The 12,916-nt window shown below is 48.8% G+C and overlaps 2 protein-coding genes across 14 annotated transcripts in view; one reads left to right on the top strand and one right to left on the bottom strand.

The window, feature by feature from the left end:
- The window catches only part of KPNA7 (karyopherin subunit alpha 7), a 141,589-nt gene extending 139,657 nt beyond the window's left edge, over positions 1-1,932 (bottom strand). For 3 of the 13 annotated variants that reach the window (XR_009535673.1, XM_060124374.1, XM_060124373.1), the window contains exon 1: positions 128-1,928. Coding sequence is in view for 3 of the 13 variants with exons in the window: in XM_060124369.1 (XP_059980352.1) it covers positions 128-160 (33 nt within the window). In the remaining 10 variants the exon portion in view is untranslated. Of the gene's footprint in view, positions 1-127 lie in introns of all 13 variants that reach the window. The other 10 variants (XM_060124376.1, XM_060124368.1, XM_060124371.1 and 7 more) reach the window with 6 other exon arrangements.
- Positions 1,933-3,223: 1,291 nt separating this feature from the next.
- The window catches only part of LOC132506302 (myosin-16), a 58,082-nt gene continuing 48,389 nt past the window's right edge, over positions 3,224-12,916 (top strand). Inside the window, exons 1-5 of the mRNA XM_060124822.1 lie at positions 3,224-3,367; positions 6,512-6,784; positions 9,182-9,325; positions 11,946-12,102; positions 12,704-12,731. Coding sequence (XP_059980805.1) covers positions 6,575-6,784; positions 9,182-9,325; positions 11,946-12,102; positions 12,704-12,731 — 539 coding nt within the window. The 5' untranslated portion in view covers positions 3,224-3,367; positions 6,512-6,574. The remainder of the gene's footprint in view (positions 3,368-6,511; positions 6,785-9,181; positions 9,326-11,945; positions 12,103-12,703; positions 12,732-12,916) is intronic.

The following is a 12,916-nucleotide window of genomic DNA, read 5'->3' as shown; positions in this document are numbered from 1 at the left end:
CCATTAAACACTGACTCCCCAGCCCCTGGCACCCACCCTTCTACTTTCTGTCTGTGTGAATGTCATGACTCTAGGGACCTCATATAAGTGGAATCACACAGCATTTGTCCTTCTGGGACTGTCTTACTTCACTCAGCGTGACGTCCTCAAGGTCCATCATGTTGTAGCAGTGGTCAGAATTTCCTTCCTTCTGACTTCTTTCTTTAAAACAAGAACATGTTTTTCATGTTCACATAGCATCATTAATACTGTTATTTACAGTGGACTCCCAAGTGGTGGGGGAGGGGGAGGAGTATTTACCATTGACACAGTTTACACCGGCCAGCGCAGGGCTCTAGTAAACGCAGACTGATTTCTACTCGGGTTTCATTGTCTTTAAATCCTCTGCAGTCAGGACTCCTCCTTGTTACCCATGTCCCCGGCCACCTGCTCCATCATCCCCCCAACTCCGTGCATCACTGGTTATTTATAAATGCCCGTTCATTTATATTAATAATGTAAAAGGGATTAAAAAGAGAACCCCAGAATTGGAGAGTTGATGTCACAATTCCTCAGGGGATCCAGGGAAGGTTTTGTCCTTGAGGTCAGTCTCTGAGAATCCACAGCTCCGTGGGAATGCATGGCTCCTGACAAATGCAGCTGTCACTGTCCTTGGCCTCTGCACATGCGAGCTTGTGTGTATGTGTGTATACGTCTGTGTGTGTTTCTGTGTGGGTATGCCGGTGTGTGTCTCTGTGTCTGTGTGCATCTGTGTATGTCTGTGAGTGTGTCTGTGTTGCGTCTGTGTATCTGTGTGTATTTGAGTGTGTCTCTGTGTCCATGTGTCTGTCTGTGTGTGTCCCTGTGTGTCTGTGTGTGTGCACACATGTGTCAGAATGTCCCCAGATCCTGGGGGAACTCTAACTTCCCAGGATGCTGACGCTTAAGGAGTTCATTTCAGATTCTTGGGAAATGCTATTTGGCCCAGAACCAGGAGAAGAGGAGGAAAGGGGATGTTAAGGAAGACAGAAAAAGGAACCCACATTGATGATTTATCAAGTCTGAGGCTCCCTAGTAAAATCAGGTCTGAATCCTTCCACACAGCAGTTATTTCCTCAAAGCATCTGTATTTTCTGGGCTGTTCGGCACCATCCCTCCCAAGTTTCTCATCCACCTGATTGTCCTAAGCATTTGGTTTTCTGGGGGTGAATTTTCTCCTCGTTGGGGCCGCTGAATAGCAGAGGCACAAGTCACACCCAGGGTCCAGGGTTGTGTGTGGCTTTCCCCGACACCACGTGACCTCAGGAGCTGGGCTGTGGACACGGCTCCTTTGGGAGCAGCTCCTGGGTGCCTACTCTGTGCTGGCCTCTGCGAGGTGCAGGAGTGAACCTGACAGGGTCCCTGCTGCCGAGAAACTAAGAATCACAGTTGTCATCGCTCGAGCACCGAGGCTCTCACAATCACATAGGGTCTTTGGTCCACCATCATCACCTCACCATGAGACAACTGGGTGAGACGGATATTATCATCATCCCAGATAAAGGAGGGAGGGAGGTATTCAAAGACTGCACTGTGTGTCCAGCACGGTACTCCCACTCCCTGTGATGGCTCTGTGGGGGACATGCTGTCCTCACAGAGTACAGGAGAATAAGGCCAAGGTTCACGCCACCCCAGTCTGGGGCCCTAAAGGGAGTTGTGACATAAATACGTGTTGAACGGATGGATGGATGAATGGATGGATGGATGGATGATAATGATAAATGAACAAATGGATGGATGGATGACTGGATGGTTGGATGGATGCTGGATAGATGAATGAGTGGATTGATGGATGGATGGATGAGAGATTATTCAGCTGAGCTGAGGTTTGAATTCACCAGTTATTTGACCTTGGGGGATCCACAGAAAGCAGAGATTCTCTCCTTCAGAAAAATAAGAATAAATACTTCTTGACAAAGAGGAAAGATGCCGGGGGGGATAAAAAGTGAAAACAATTTTTAGCTATTTTGAGATAATGAAATGAAAATGGCACAATAGTGCCAAATAAAATCAAATTGAGATATAGGTCTAAATGCAGTATGAAAAAGAAAGAAACACAGCTGGAGAAATCTATCTGCAGCAAGCTTGACCACCATATTTCTGGGATTCCACAGAATTCACGATTAATTAGGAGATCTCCAGTTGACTTGGAATCAGAGACTTGTCAAGCTGGGCTGACTTTGGAGAACTCCTTGCCCAGGTCCAGCTTGTGTTAGAGGAGCCTGTCTTAGGCCTCATCTTCCATTTCAGAGTCTGCAAGGAAGTTTCCAGCAGTGGCTTGCTCGGGCTCTCCCCTCCCTGAGATGACCCTGCAGAATTCCAAGGGTCTCTGGGGCGATGGGCTATTTCTGGGCCCAGGCTCCGTGTCCATGTTTGGCCTTCAAGGAGCACACTGTGAACTTTCCTGCACCTGCCAAGGTTTCAACCCGCAACCCTCCTGGGAGGGCACTGATTTCCACCCCCTTCCTCCAAGGAATCAAACAGCAGCTGGGAATGCAGCTCCAGGAGCTGCCAGGAAGTACCCTCCAACCACCACCCTGGGGCAAAAAACCGAAGGGAAGATCTTGAGATATCTCTGACAGGCATTTGTTACCTTTTTGATGCTAAAAAATAATTTCAGATCCTAAAAACAGTCCTTCTCATTGAGAGAAACTTTAGGCAACACTGATAAATTTAAAGAAGATTTAACAAAAATCACCTGAAATTCTGCCGCCCAGAGCTAATGGGTCTGGCCACTTGGCTGAGGATCCTTTCAGGTATGCTCTTGGTGCCTCTGTTTACACAGGTGCTCACGGGCTCTAGAGTGCAAGCTCAGTAGTTGTGGCACACGGGTTTAGTTGCTCCGCGGCATGTGGGATCTTCCCGGACCAGGACACAAACCCGTGTCCCCTGCATCAGCAGGCGGACTCTCAACCACTGTGCCACCAGGGAAGCCCTAAATAAATATTTTTTAAAAGTTACACTAAGAATCGCATTGGATGAGCCCACCCAGGGCCTTACTCCTTGATCATCAGCCCCCTCCACGGTGCAGTTACAGCTTTAAGAGGAAAACTCATTAGCCAGCTGTTCTATTTCTGCCCAGAGCCTGCATCCCTGGGCTGAGGTCATCAGTTTCCCCACGAGGGCAATGGGAGGAAAGCAAATGTCCTAGAATCAAGGCATTCACTGATCCCCCCTAAGGGACCCGGGAGTGTTCAGTCAAGCCCTGGAAGGTGAGGCCAGCTGAGCCACTGGAGACCTGGGAGGTTCTTTTCTTTTTTAAGTTTTGCTGGCTCAGACCTGTTGGGCAGGTATAAAAGGGAATGGCCAGCCTCTGCTGGGCACCCAGTCTCTTCCAGTGTGGTCTCAGGTAGGTACCATAGAGGATGCTGGGGGAGATGGGAAACGGGGAGGGGGTGCCGTGGAGAAGCCTCCAGAGGAAAAGAGGTGTAATGAGAGATTTGCAAAGGGGACTAGGGGGTGGGCATTTCTTGAGGGGCTGCAGAGTGGGCACATCATTCAATGCTCCAAGGAATCTGGATCTACAGGGCAGGAGAGAGATGCCTCATTCCACGGAGAGACAGGATTTGAACCCAGATCAACCCCACTTCACTGCACCACCTGCCTCCCCCAAGGGGATTGAAGGGATGCTAGAGTCACGCTGGGTTCAATCCCCACCACCCCCTTCCCACACTCTGTAATGCATCTCTCCCCCCTGAGGACCCTTTTAGCTTTTGCATTCCACAAGCTGAATTTTTTCTATGTTTTCTGGTTCATGATTTTGAAAAATGGGTCTTGGTTATCAAAGATGCCTGGAAAAGCAGTTGTCTGGGGGCGGGGGTAGGGGGCAGGAGTGGTTTGGATACAGGGGGCCCTGGAAGGTGGGGTCACAATTGAGCAGGAGGCTGGTGGCCACTGAGAGGGGTGGGACCTAGTGTCAGTGGCCTGCACAGCCCTCAGGCAGTGCCTGGTCCCAGGGGTCTGTGCCCCAGGCCACCAGGCCAGGGCAACAGCCATCACACCTTAGCCTGTGGTTCACGGCAAAACCACCATTAAAAAAAAAAAAAAAAGCAAGCAGCCTAATTGGAATAAACAAAGGAGAATTTCTGGCCCTTCCTCCCCCACTAGGACAATTAAAAAGGAACCCAGGGGCTTCCCTGGTGGCGCAGTGGTTGAGAGTTCGCCTGCCGATGCAGGGGACACGGGTTTGTGCCCCGGTCCGGGAGGATCCCACATGCCGCGGAGCGGCTGGGCCCGTGAGCCATGGCCGCTGAGCCTGCGCGTCCGGAGCCTGTGCTCCGCAACGGGAGAAGCCCGCGTACCGCAAAAAAAAAAAAAAGGAACCCAGCGTTGAGACAGAAGCAGTTGTTCTGTTTTAATGACAAGCCTAATGCATTTTTAAAAATCTGACCTTGCTGATACTCACATTTTCTTTTCATGTGGATTTTGGTCTCATGTCCCTGGTGACTTCCATCTATGTCAAACAGAACCACAAAAATGAGACCACAAAAAGGCAATGTTTTGGTGTCATCAGGGACAACAAATGGCAAGAGGAAGTTTATGTCGCACAGTCATATCTTCCAGAAAGGGGGTGGGGGACAACGAGACCACTGAGCTGCCCACGGTGACTTGTGGCAGAGCTGAGTGAGAGCCTGGTCCCCTGGATGCTGGACAAATACTGTCCAAAGCTACCAGCAGAAACGAAGGACTCCCAGCCCCGTGCTCCCCAGAGACGGGACTCAGGAGGGATCAGGCAGGGTTCCTACCCTGGGCTGGGGGGTCTCCAGTGGTAAAACAATTGCATCGTGATGTTCACTACCCTTAACTGAAATGTATAATTTCCTCCCCTTTTTAACACAGTCGTATTAGCAATACCTGTGACTGTCAGCAACGGAAGTCACCGATATTTTCATATCATATTACAATTGTTGCAGAGAGGTCAAAAGATTGTTAATTCTCACAGTTGCTTCAAAACTAAAGTGGTTATTAGACCTACCGTTAGGAAGCACACCTAGTGCTGTATCATGCATGTTTAATATTGTGCTAATTACATTTCAATGTCATTTGTTTCCTTGGTGATCATATACAGTTTATTACCTGAATTTAAAATTTTGTCCAGTGAGACCACAGACATCACCAGATGGACAAAAAGGTCAGTGGCCCATGAAGGCACAGGACCCCCCCCACCCCCCCCATACCCCTTCTCTCATTCTTATTTTCTGCAAAATGGACCAGCTTTGGGGGTGGGGAACCCAGGCTCCAATCAGAACTCTAAGCTGGACCCCACAGCGAGATGAGAAGAGGAGAAAGTGTCTGGCTTTGCCTCCATTGCTTGCCTGTCCTGGCTCAGCCTCTTTTGGAAACACCAGGACCCCTGGCAGGAAACGCTGGAGCTCTCCAGAGCTCCTATATAGGTATAGGTATAGGTATAGTTATAGGTATAGGTATAGGTATAGGTATAGGTATAGGTATAGGTATAGGTATAGGTCGTGAGATGCTCCATCCCCAGCTGGATTACTTAAAGGTGGAGGCTGTACCCTTGGCTTGAGAACAGCATTGCTGACAATGGGGCTCAGAACCACATCCTCCCCAAACCTCCAAGAAGTTTCTTCACCCCCAAGAAGTTTCTTCACCCCCAAGACGAACTGCGACGCCCCTGACTTCTCTCTTTGCTACTGAAAGTCCCCAGTCCTCCTCCTTCCTAGTTTGTCTGCATTTGGAAAGCAAGAGGTCCAGCCTTGACCCCAGGCTGGCCTCATCTTAAGAGAGGTAACCATTGAACCGGGGGCAATTATTCTGTACCAGGGACTCGCTTAGCATCTGGTAAAGCCTGTGGACCTCTGCTCAGATTAGAGTTTTTAAATGCATAAAATAAACTACGTAGGGTCACAAAGGAAACCAATGGTATTAAAGTCCAGTTATCAAAATATTACAAAATCAGTTTGTGATATAGCAATTAAAAGTGTACTTTTTTGTTAGTAGATTTAAATAACAACTTCTAACCGAGGGTCTCATAAGACCATCACTTCAAAGTTGAGATGAGGGTAAGTCATATTTGGAGATGCCTGCTACAATGAAAGGAGAATAGCTGTGATTTCTGCTGGGGACAAGCCACAGCAGTGCTGGTACTATGGTGGCTTGTGGCCTCTGCTCAGACCTTAAGGGAAAATGAAAACCAAGTGGTAATCCTTTTCTCGTCCCAGTTCATGGTTAAAAGTGCATGCTTTAACCTCTCTTGGCCTTCGTCTTCTCCTCCATAAAATGGACTCCCTGATCCCTACCTCACAGCCTTAGTGTGACGGGCATATGGGACCACAGATGCAGAAGTGTTTTGTGGTGGCTAGGGGTACACAACTCTGAGGAGTTATCAGCTTCTTTCTTATTCTTGGTTACTAAGATCTAATAGCAGCAAGACATTCAAAGTGACATGAGAGAAGCAGCCCCATGTCTCTCCCAGGCATTTGCCCCAGGCCATACAACAGTCTTGGCAAACTATCCTCTCTTTCCCCTCCAGCACCCAGGGAAGTCCTGGTTCCCGCCCGTGGTTCCTTCTTGCTCCTCCCTCAGCCCAGCCACAATGCCCAGTGCATCCAGAGGCGAATGCGGGGATGATGTGGACCCAATGCCCTTCCTGACACCTTCCGAAAAGGAGAGAATGGAAGCCATGAGCAAGCCCTATGACATCAAGAGGTCTTGCTGGGTCAAGGATGAGAAGGAGGGCTTCATTTCTGGGGAGATCCAGTCCGAACAGGGCGACCAGGTCACCGTGAAGACGATCACCAACCAGGTGGGAGGGGAATAATCCCCAGGATGAAATTGAGCTTTAGGAGCGGTGGACACCCGGGCTCAAGAGGCAAGGTGGCAAAAAGAGCAGATGCCTCCGAGTCCCCTGTGCTGGGTTCAAGTTCAGACTCAATGACACTCAAGCTGTGGGGCCCTAAGCAGGACACTTTCCCTCTCTGAGCTTTGGCTCTCTTACAACAGAGAGTCCAACATGATAGGACATGTCCAACATGATAGGACATGCTCTAAAACAGTGCATGTGTGAGACAGATTATCAGGAGAGTTACTTATCTTTAAAGCCCCAAATTATCTTATCTTTAATTCCCCTTTCATGGGGAATCTATCTTCTAAGAATGAGAAGGAACATCCCACCCATCAGGAGTGGCGCTATGTGCCCGTGATGGCATGAGGAATGCGAGACAGGGCCCCGGGACACCCTGGCCAACCTGAGTGAGCTCTCCGGCGTCATGAGCTACAGATGGTGGCACCAAGCCCTTTGCTGCATGGAGGTGGTGTGCTGGGGCTGGCTTGCCCTGGCTTGTAAGGATCTAACGCTAAACATTCGGGGGCTTTGCAACTGGTTGTTAAACCTTTGGCGGCCTGATGTCAGCCGTGGTGGAATTAACAAATGGTACAAATCAGGGATTTTTTTTTTTTTCCCATGCAGCTGGTTTACTAGCACACCACTCTCTGCTGGTCCACAGTGTTCAGCTACAAGGCGTGACTTGAGAGAGTGGGTAGAAATTTTGGTTCATGAAACCCCTCCCCTGGGGCAGACTCCTGGGGAGGCGCTAGACCTTTTGCTTAACCCTTTCAATAACTTGATATAGTAGGATGTATGGACCCTATTTTGCAGAGGATCAAAGAGATTTTAGGTAATTTGCCTACAGTCACAAAGACAGGAAGTGATGAACTCAGATTCAAAGCTTGCTGTACCTGGCTCCAATGCCCATGACCCCTCTACTGCACCACCTCATCTTCCATGGTTGGGCTGCATCCGGGGAGTGTGAAGTCAATCCTTGGTTAATTTCACAAATAAGAGAACAGAGACATTCCATGATCAGAACTTGCAACTGTCTAAGCTTTACTGCGTGCCTCCCCTCCCTTTGAGGGGAGTGGCCACAGAAAGATGAGGCTATAGCTGTGGTAAAGTGGGTTTGAACATGAAAGTCAAGCTTAACTCTCAGGAGAAACATCCTTTTCAGAAAGGCAGGGCACTGCAGTGTTGCCAGGAATGATGGATGATGAGAGTGGAGCCCCAGAGGACCCAGTTTGGGTGCAATTTAAGGACAACACAACTTCTGTGAGCATCTGCGGTAGACAGGCCATCCAGCCGGGTTTGGGACAGAAAAGACCAGCTCGTCTGGCTCCTGCAATAAAGGCACAGGCTTCCATTTCTCTGCTGGGGCTGTAAGAGAAGAGTTTGCCTGTGGCGAGGACCAGAGATCAGCAACTACCAGAAATGGACTCTGAATGAAACCTAGCCTGACTTACTAGGGGTGTGGTGACCATTACTGGGTGGATTTTCCAGAACTGTCAAGATTTCAAATTATCTGCCTGTTGGACTCATAAATTATTAAAAGTCCCAGAAATCCCAGTAGGTGTTTAAGCCTCACAACTCAGGCTTCAGGCAGCTGAAAGATATTTGTTTTCTGGATCACATGTCTTGAGCTTCGGACCCAGACACTGCCATTTAAGAGCTGGCATGAGTTTTCATTTACAGAGGAAAAATTGGGGTGAAGAGCGGGGATGGGATTTGCCTGCTTGTGCACAGGAGCTCCAGACTCTTAATGCTATATTATTTTCACCTTAAAACGTCTACTGCTCATCATTGTTGTCTTTTTTTTTTTTTTGGTCTTGTTTGCTTGCTTTCAATTTTATACTTCAAGGTGGTTTGGGGGGAGCAGGGGAGTGTCTTTTTATTTTTAATGGGAAAGTTCATTGCTATTTAGAAACCACTACTAATTCTCAAGGCAGAGAGCCAAGAGTCACATCTCTGCAAGAGTCACATCTCTGCAAAGGGATCAGTGAGCAAGTTCTGATCAGCTACCAGAATGGACTTGGCTGGAAGAGAAACACAGGTTGGAGGTGCTCTGAATGTAGGGGAGGAACTTCAAGGTCTTTTTACTTGATGCCACTTAAGTTCATATAGTCCTCCCAGCAACCAGCCAAGGAAGCCACTGTCATTCCTACTTCAGAGGGGAGGCAGTTAGGGCTCATATGGCCTTGGAAGTTCTTCCCCATCCCAAGTCAATGAGACATAGCTGGACCAGGAGGTGGACTCACTGATTCCAGCTTTTTGCAGGACACCAGAGAGTGGGTAGTACCCTGTGCCCGATGCCACTGTGGCTGTGACAGTACTATGCCTTAATGCATGTGCTGCTGTGTCTTGACCCCCCAGACGCTCACCATGAAGAAGGATGATATCCAGCAGATGAACCCACCCAAATTCTACCAAGCCAGCGACATGGCCAACATGACCTTCCTGAACGAGGCCAGCGTCCTGGACAACCTACGTCAACGCTACGTCAGCATGAGGATCTATGTGAGTGCCAGGGCTGGGCGTGGGGAGGAAGGGGAGGCTGCAGATCTCCTGCCCCTCTCCTGATGGGGAGGGGGCAGCTACTCTACCCTTCCCAGCAACCCATACACATTATGTCTGGGACAAGGGCAGAGTGACCACGCTTTTGACGTGTTAGAATTTCCACCCCCAAGGCTTTGGCATCTCAGTGATGGTACGATCCCCATGGGCAGCTGACACACCCTTTGCTGAGGCTGTCATCCAGAAGTCTTCCTCCTGACCCCACCCCTGCAAACTCTCCAATCAAAACATCATTTTCCGCCTAGTGACTTCATGTGGCCTCAGTAGAGGTCCTTCCCTGTCTGTCCATCCACCCTCCGTCCATCCATTCATCTCTCCTTTCCTTCCTTCCTCCATCCCTCCTTTCTCCTTTCCTTCTAGCCAATTCCATCCAACCATTCATTCATTCAACGAACACTGAGCCCTGTGCTAGGATAAGCAAAGCGGGTTACCATCAGTCTCCCTGACCATCTTGGAAATCCTAAGACTTCCCGAAGGTGCTGGTGGCTAAACTCAAAATGGGATATAAGGAAGTTTTGGTGTTTGCCTCTCTAGATGTCTTTACTAAAAAGGAAAGAGGCTATCCGGTAGGACTAGGTGAGCTGGGGCCTGACTTCAAGGTTAGAGGCCGCTGGGGATTTCCTCTTCTGGGTTTTGGTGACAGCCAAGAGGACTGCCACATGCTTCCCCCCTTTGTCCTCCTCAATACTACCTTAGTTCCAGATTCAGACCCTCAGCAGCACCATAGCCCCATGCAGTGCTGAAGGACTGCACTGGAGGCCTGGAGGCTAGTGGGGCGTCACTGAACCTCAGCCTGGGAAGAGCCACATCTGCCCCTGGCTGAGCCTGGAGCTTTGGCTGAGAATGTCCGTGTGGGCTCAATGGTCAAGTTCAGGGCTGGTGCTTACTCAGGGCCCCCGTGCAGCTGAGCCCCTGCTCCTGTGGGTGGCCATATCATGTCTTTGGGCTAAGGGGCTGCAGGCTCTGTGGAGTGTGGCCTGAGGGACCAGGGCAGGAGTCTCCTCTTAAATCCAAACACCTCAGTGGAACCACTGATTGAAAAACTGGGGCAGGCAGGACAGCTCCAAGGTCCCGACTGCTGCCCTCTCGTGTCCCTCCTGCAAGGGTGGCGGGGGACCTCTCTTTTACATTCTGACCCAAACAGGGACAGAACTAGCTTCTGGTCCACTATCTGCCCCACCCCACCCTGCAGACAGGGCTGGAGGGAAAGAGTGACTCAGTGGCTGGGTCCCAGGATGAGACACAGTGCATCATCCTCTCAAGTCTTTACGTGGGTTCTCTTCTTCTTCTCTTTGCTCCCCTTTCTTTGGATCACTTTGTATTTAATAAGGTTCCCTTTAAAAACGCAATATAAAAAAAAAAAACGCAATATATTGCAGCTCTGCTAAGGAGAAACTGGGGGCGGGTATCCCCACTTGGACCAAAATGGAAAGTTTTAAAGTTTACATGAAAAGAGGGGGCACCAGAGGTCAATGTGAGTGTCCAGCAGGAGAAGTTTGGGACCCATGGATCTGGCCATTTCCTGCCCTCAAATAATTTCTTTCACTACCTCATTGGTTTCTCTGATTTTTAAAAACTGGGATGATTTCCTTTAAAAATTGCCATGGGGTGAAAAGAGAAGGTGGTGTCTCTTCTTAAGAGTAGATCAAACCCAGCTGTCCACCAGTTGGATTGTGTCCACATAGTAAGGACTCCATGAACTCTCATGGAAAATCTCCCCCATATAGTAAGTGGAAAAAGCAAGATATAAAACAGTATCATATATCACTTATATGTGGAACCTAAAATACGACACAAATGAACATACCTATGGAACAGAAACAGATTCACAAACAGAACAGACTTGTGGTTGCCAAGGGGGAGAGGGGGAGGGGAGGGAAGGATTGGGAGTTTGGGATGAGCAGATGCAAATTAATATACATAGGATGGATAAACAACAAGGTCCTACTGTATAGCACAGGGAACTATATTCAATATCCTGTGGTAAACCATAATGGAAAAGAATATGAAAAAGAATTATATATATATGTATAACTGAATCACTTTGCTGTACAGCATAAATTAACACAACATTGTAAATTAACTATACTTCAAAAAACTTTTTAATTAAAAAAATAAAAAATCAGCATCATAGAATACTATTGCTTGTTTTAAAAACAAGGTGAGGGGATACGAACGTGTCTCTGGATTTGTTTGTACATGTGCATCAAAAACCGTGGAAAGGGGTATTAGAAACCAACACAGAGCTTCCCTGTGGCAGGAGGGGGCGGTCACTGAGCAGCTGGGGGACTTTTTGCTGCGTATTTATCCATACAAATGACTATGTTATGGATTCAGATAATTAAGCCAAAAGAAAATGAAAGAGGTATATATTAAAGAGAAGGCTGGTTTTGTTTACTGAATAAAGACTCAGACATAGATTTTGCCCCCAGAGAGAACATCACTGTACTTCTCTAGGTTGACAGGATGATCCAGCCAGGATGCTCTGTGATGGGCCAGGATACGGAGGGAAGAGGGCATCAGGAGGGAGGGCCAGCTAACCATCTTCCTTCTCTCCCGCCAGACCTACTCAGGCTTGTTCTGCGTGACAGTCAACCCCTACCGGTGGCTGCCCATCTACGGGGCCCGCGTGGCCAACATGTACAGAGGCAAGAAGCGTACGGAGATGCCGCCCCACCTCTTCTCCATTTCAGACGTCGCCTACCACGACATGCTCATGGGTGTGTGCAATGGGGTCCGCTGGGGCTGTCATGGCAGGGCAAGAAAAGTCCCTTTGCCATTGGGGCTCCAGGTGTATTAGACCCATGTGCTACCCAATCCCAACCCTGACCCCTCATCACCTGTTGAAGATTTTTTTAAATATTGCTCGGTGAATGCACTTGCTAAGTACCTGCCCTACCTCACACCCCATCTCATTTAAGCATCACAAAAACATGGGATGCCAAGCTAAATAATGTCCAGAACTCAAGTCAACCCTTAACCATTCCCTGTGCAATCTTCACCACACAGTACACCGTGATTTTTATTACTATTTCTCTTTATGTTGCTTACGACTAGGCAGCTTCATGGGATGGTGCTTATAGAAACAGAGTGGCTGGTAAATTTTTGGCCCCTTTTGCAAGGATGTGGGCTGCAGAGGCAGGCGTGTAGCCTCAGACCCCATGGGATCCTAGGTCTTCGGTGTCCGTGGGCCACTGCAGCCATTCTCCAAGCCGGGTGGGATGCAGGGAGATGCAGACGGTGTGGTTAGGGTGATGCCAAATGTCGAGTTTCTAAGTGTTTTCTAATGACATCGTCCTGTTGACGGTTCCCTCCCTACAGAGCGTGAAAATCAGTCTATGCTAATCACGTAAGTGTCCCTCCTGCCTCTCAGTCTATAGACAAATAATTAGGTTTGTGTCTTACACATGTCATTAAGCCTTCTCAGAATTAATTGGCGGGACTTTGTATGGAAATCTGCAGGCCGAGAGCGAGTGGGCTTAGTGGGGACGACTAAGGCTGCATCTGCTAAACCGAGTGTGGGGGGGTGGGGCC

Source organism: Lagenorhynchus albirostris, chromosome 15 (genome assembly GCF_949774975.1).
Source record: "Lagenorhynchus albirostris chromosome 15, mLagAlb1.1, whole genome shotgun sequence".
Taxonomy (NCBI): Eukaryota; Metazoa; Chordata; class Mammalia; order Artiodactyla; family Delphinidae; genus Lagenorhynchus; species Lagenorhynchus albirostris.
This window is presented reverse-complemented; position numbering and strand designations above follow the sequence as displayed.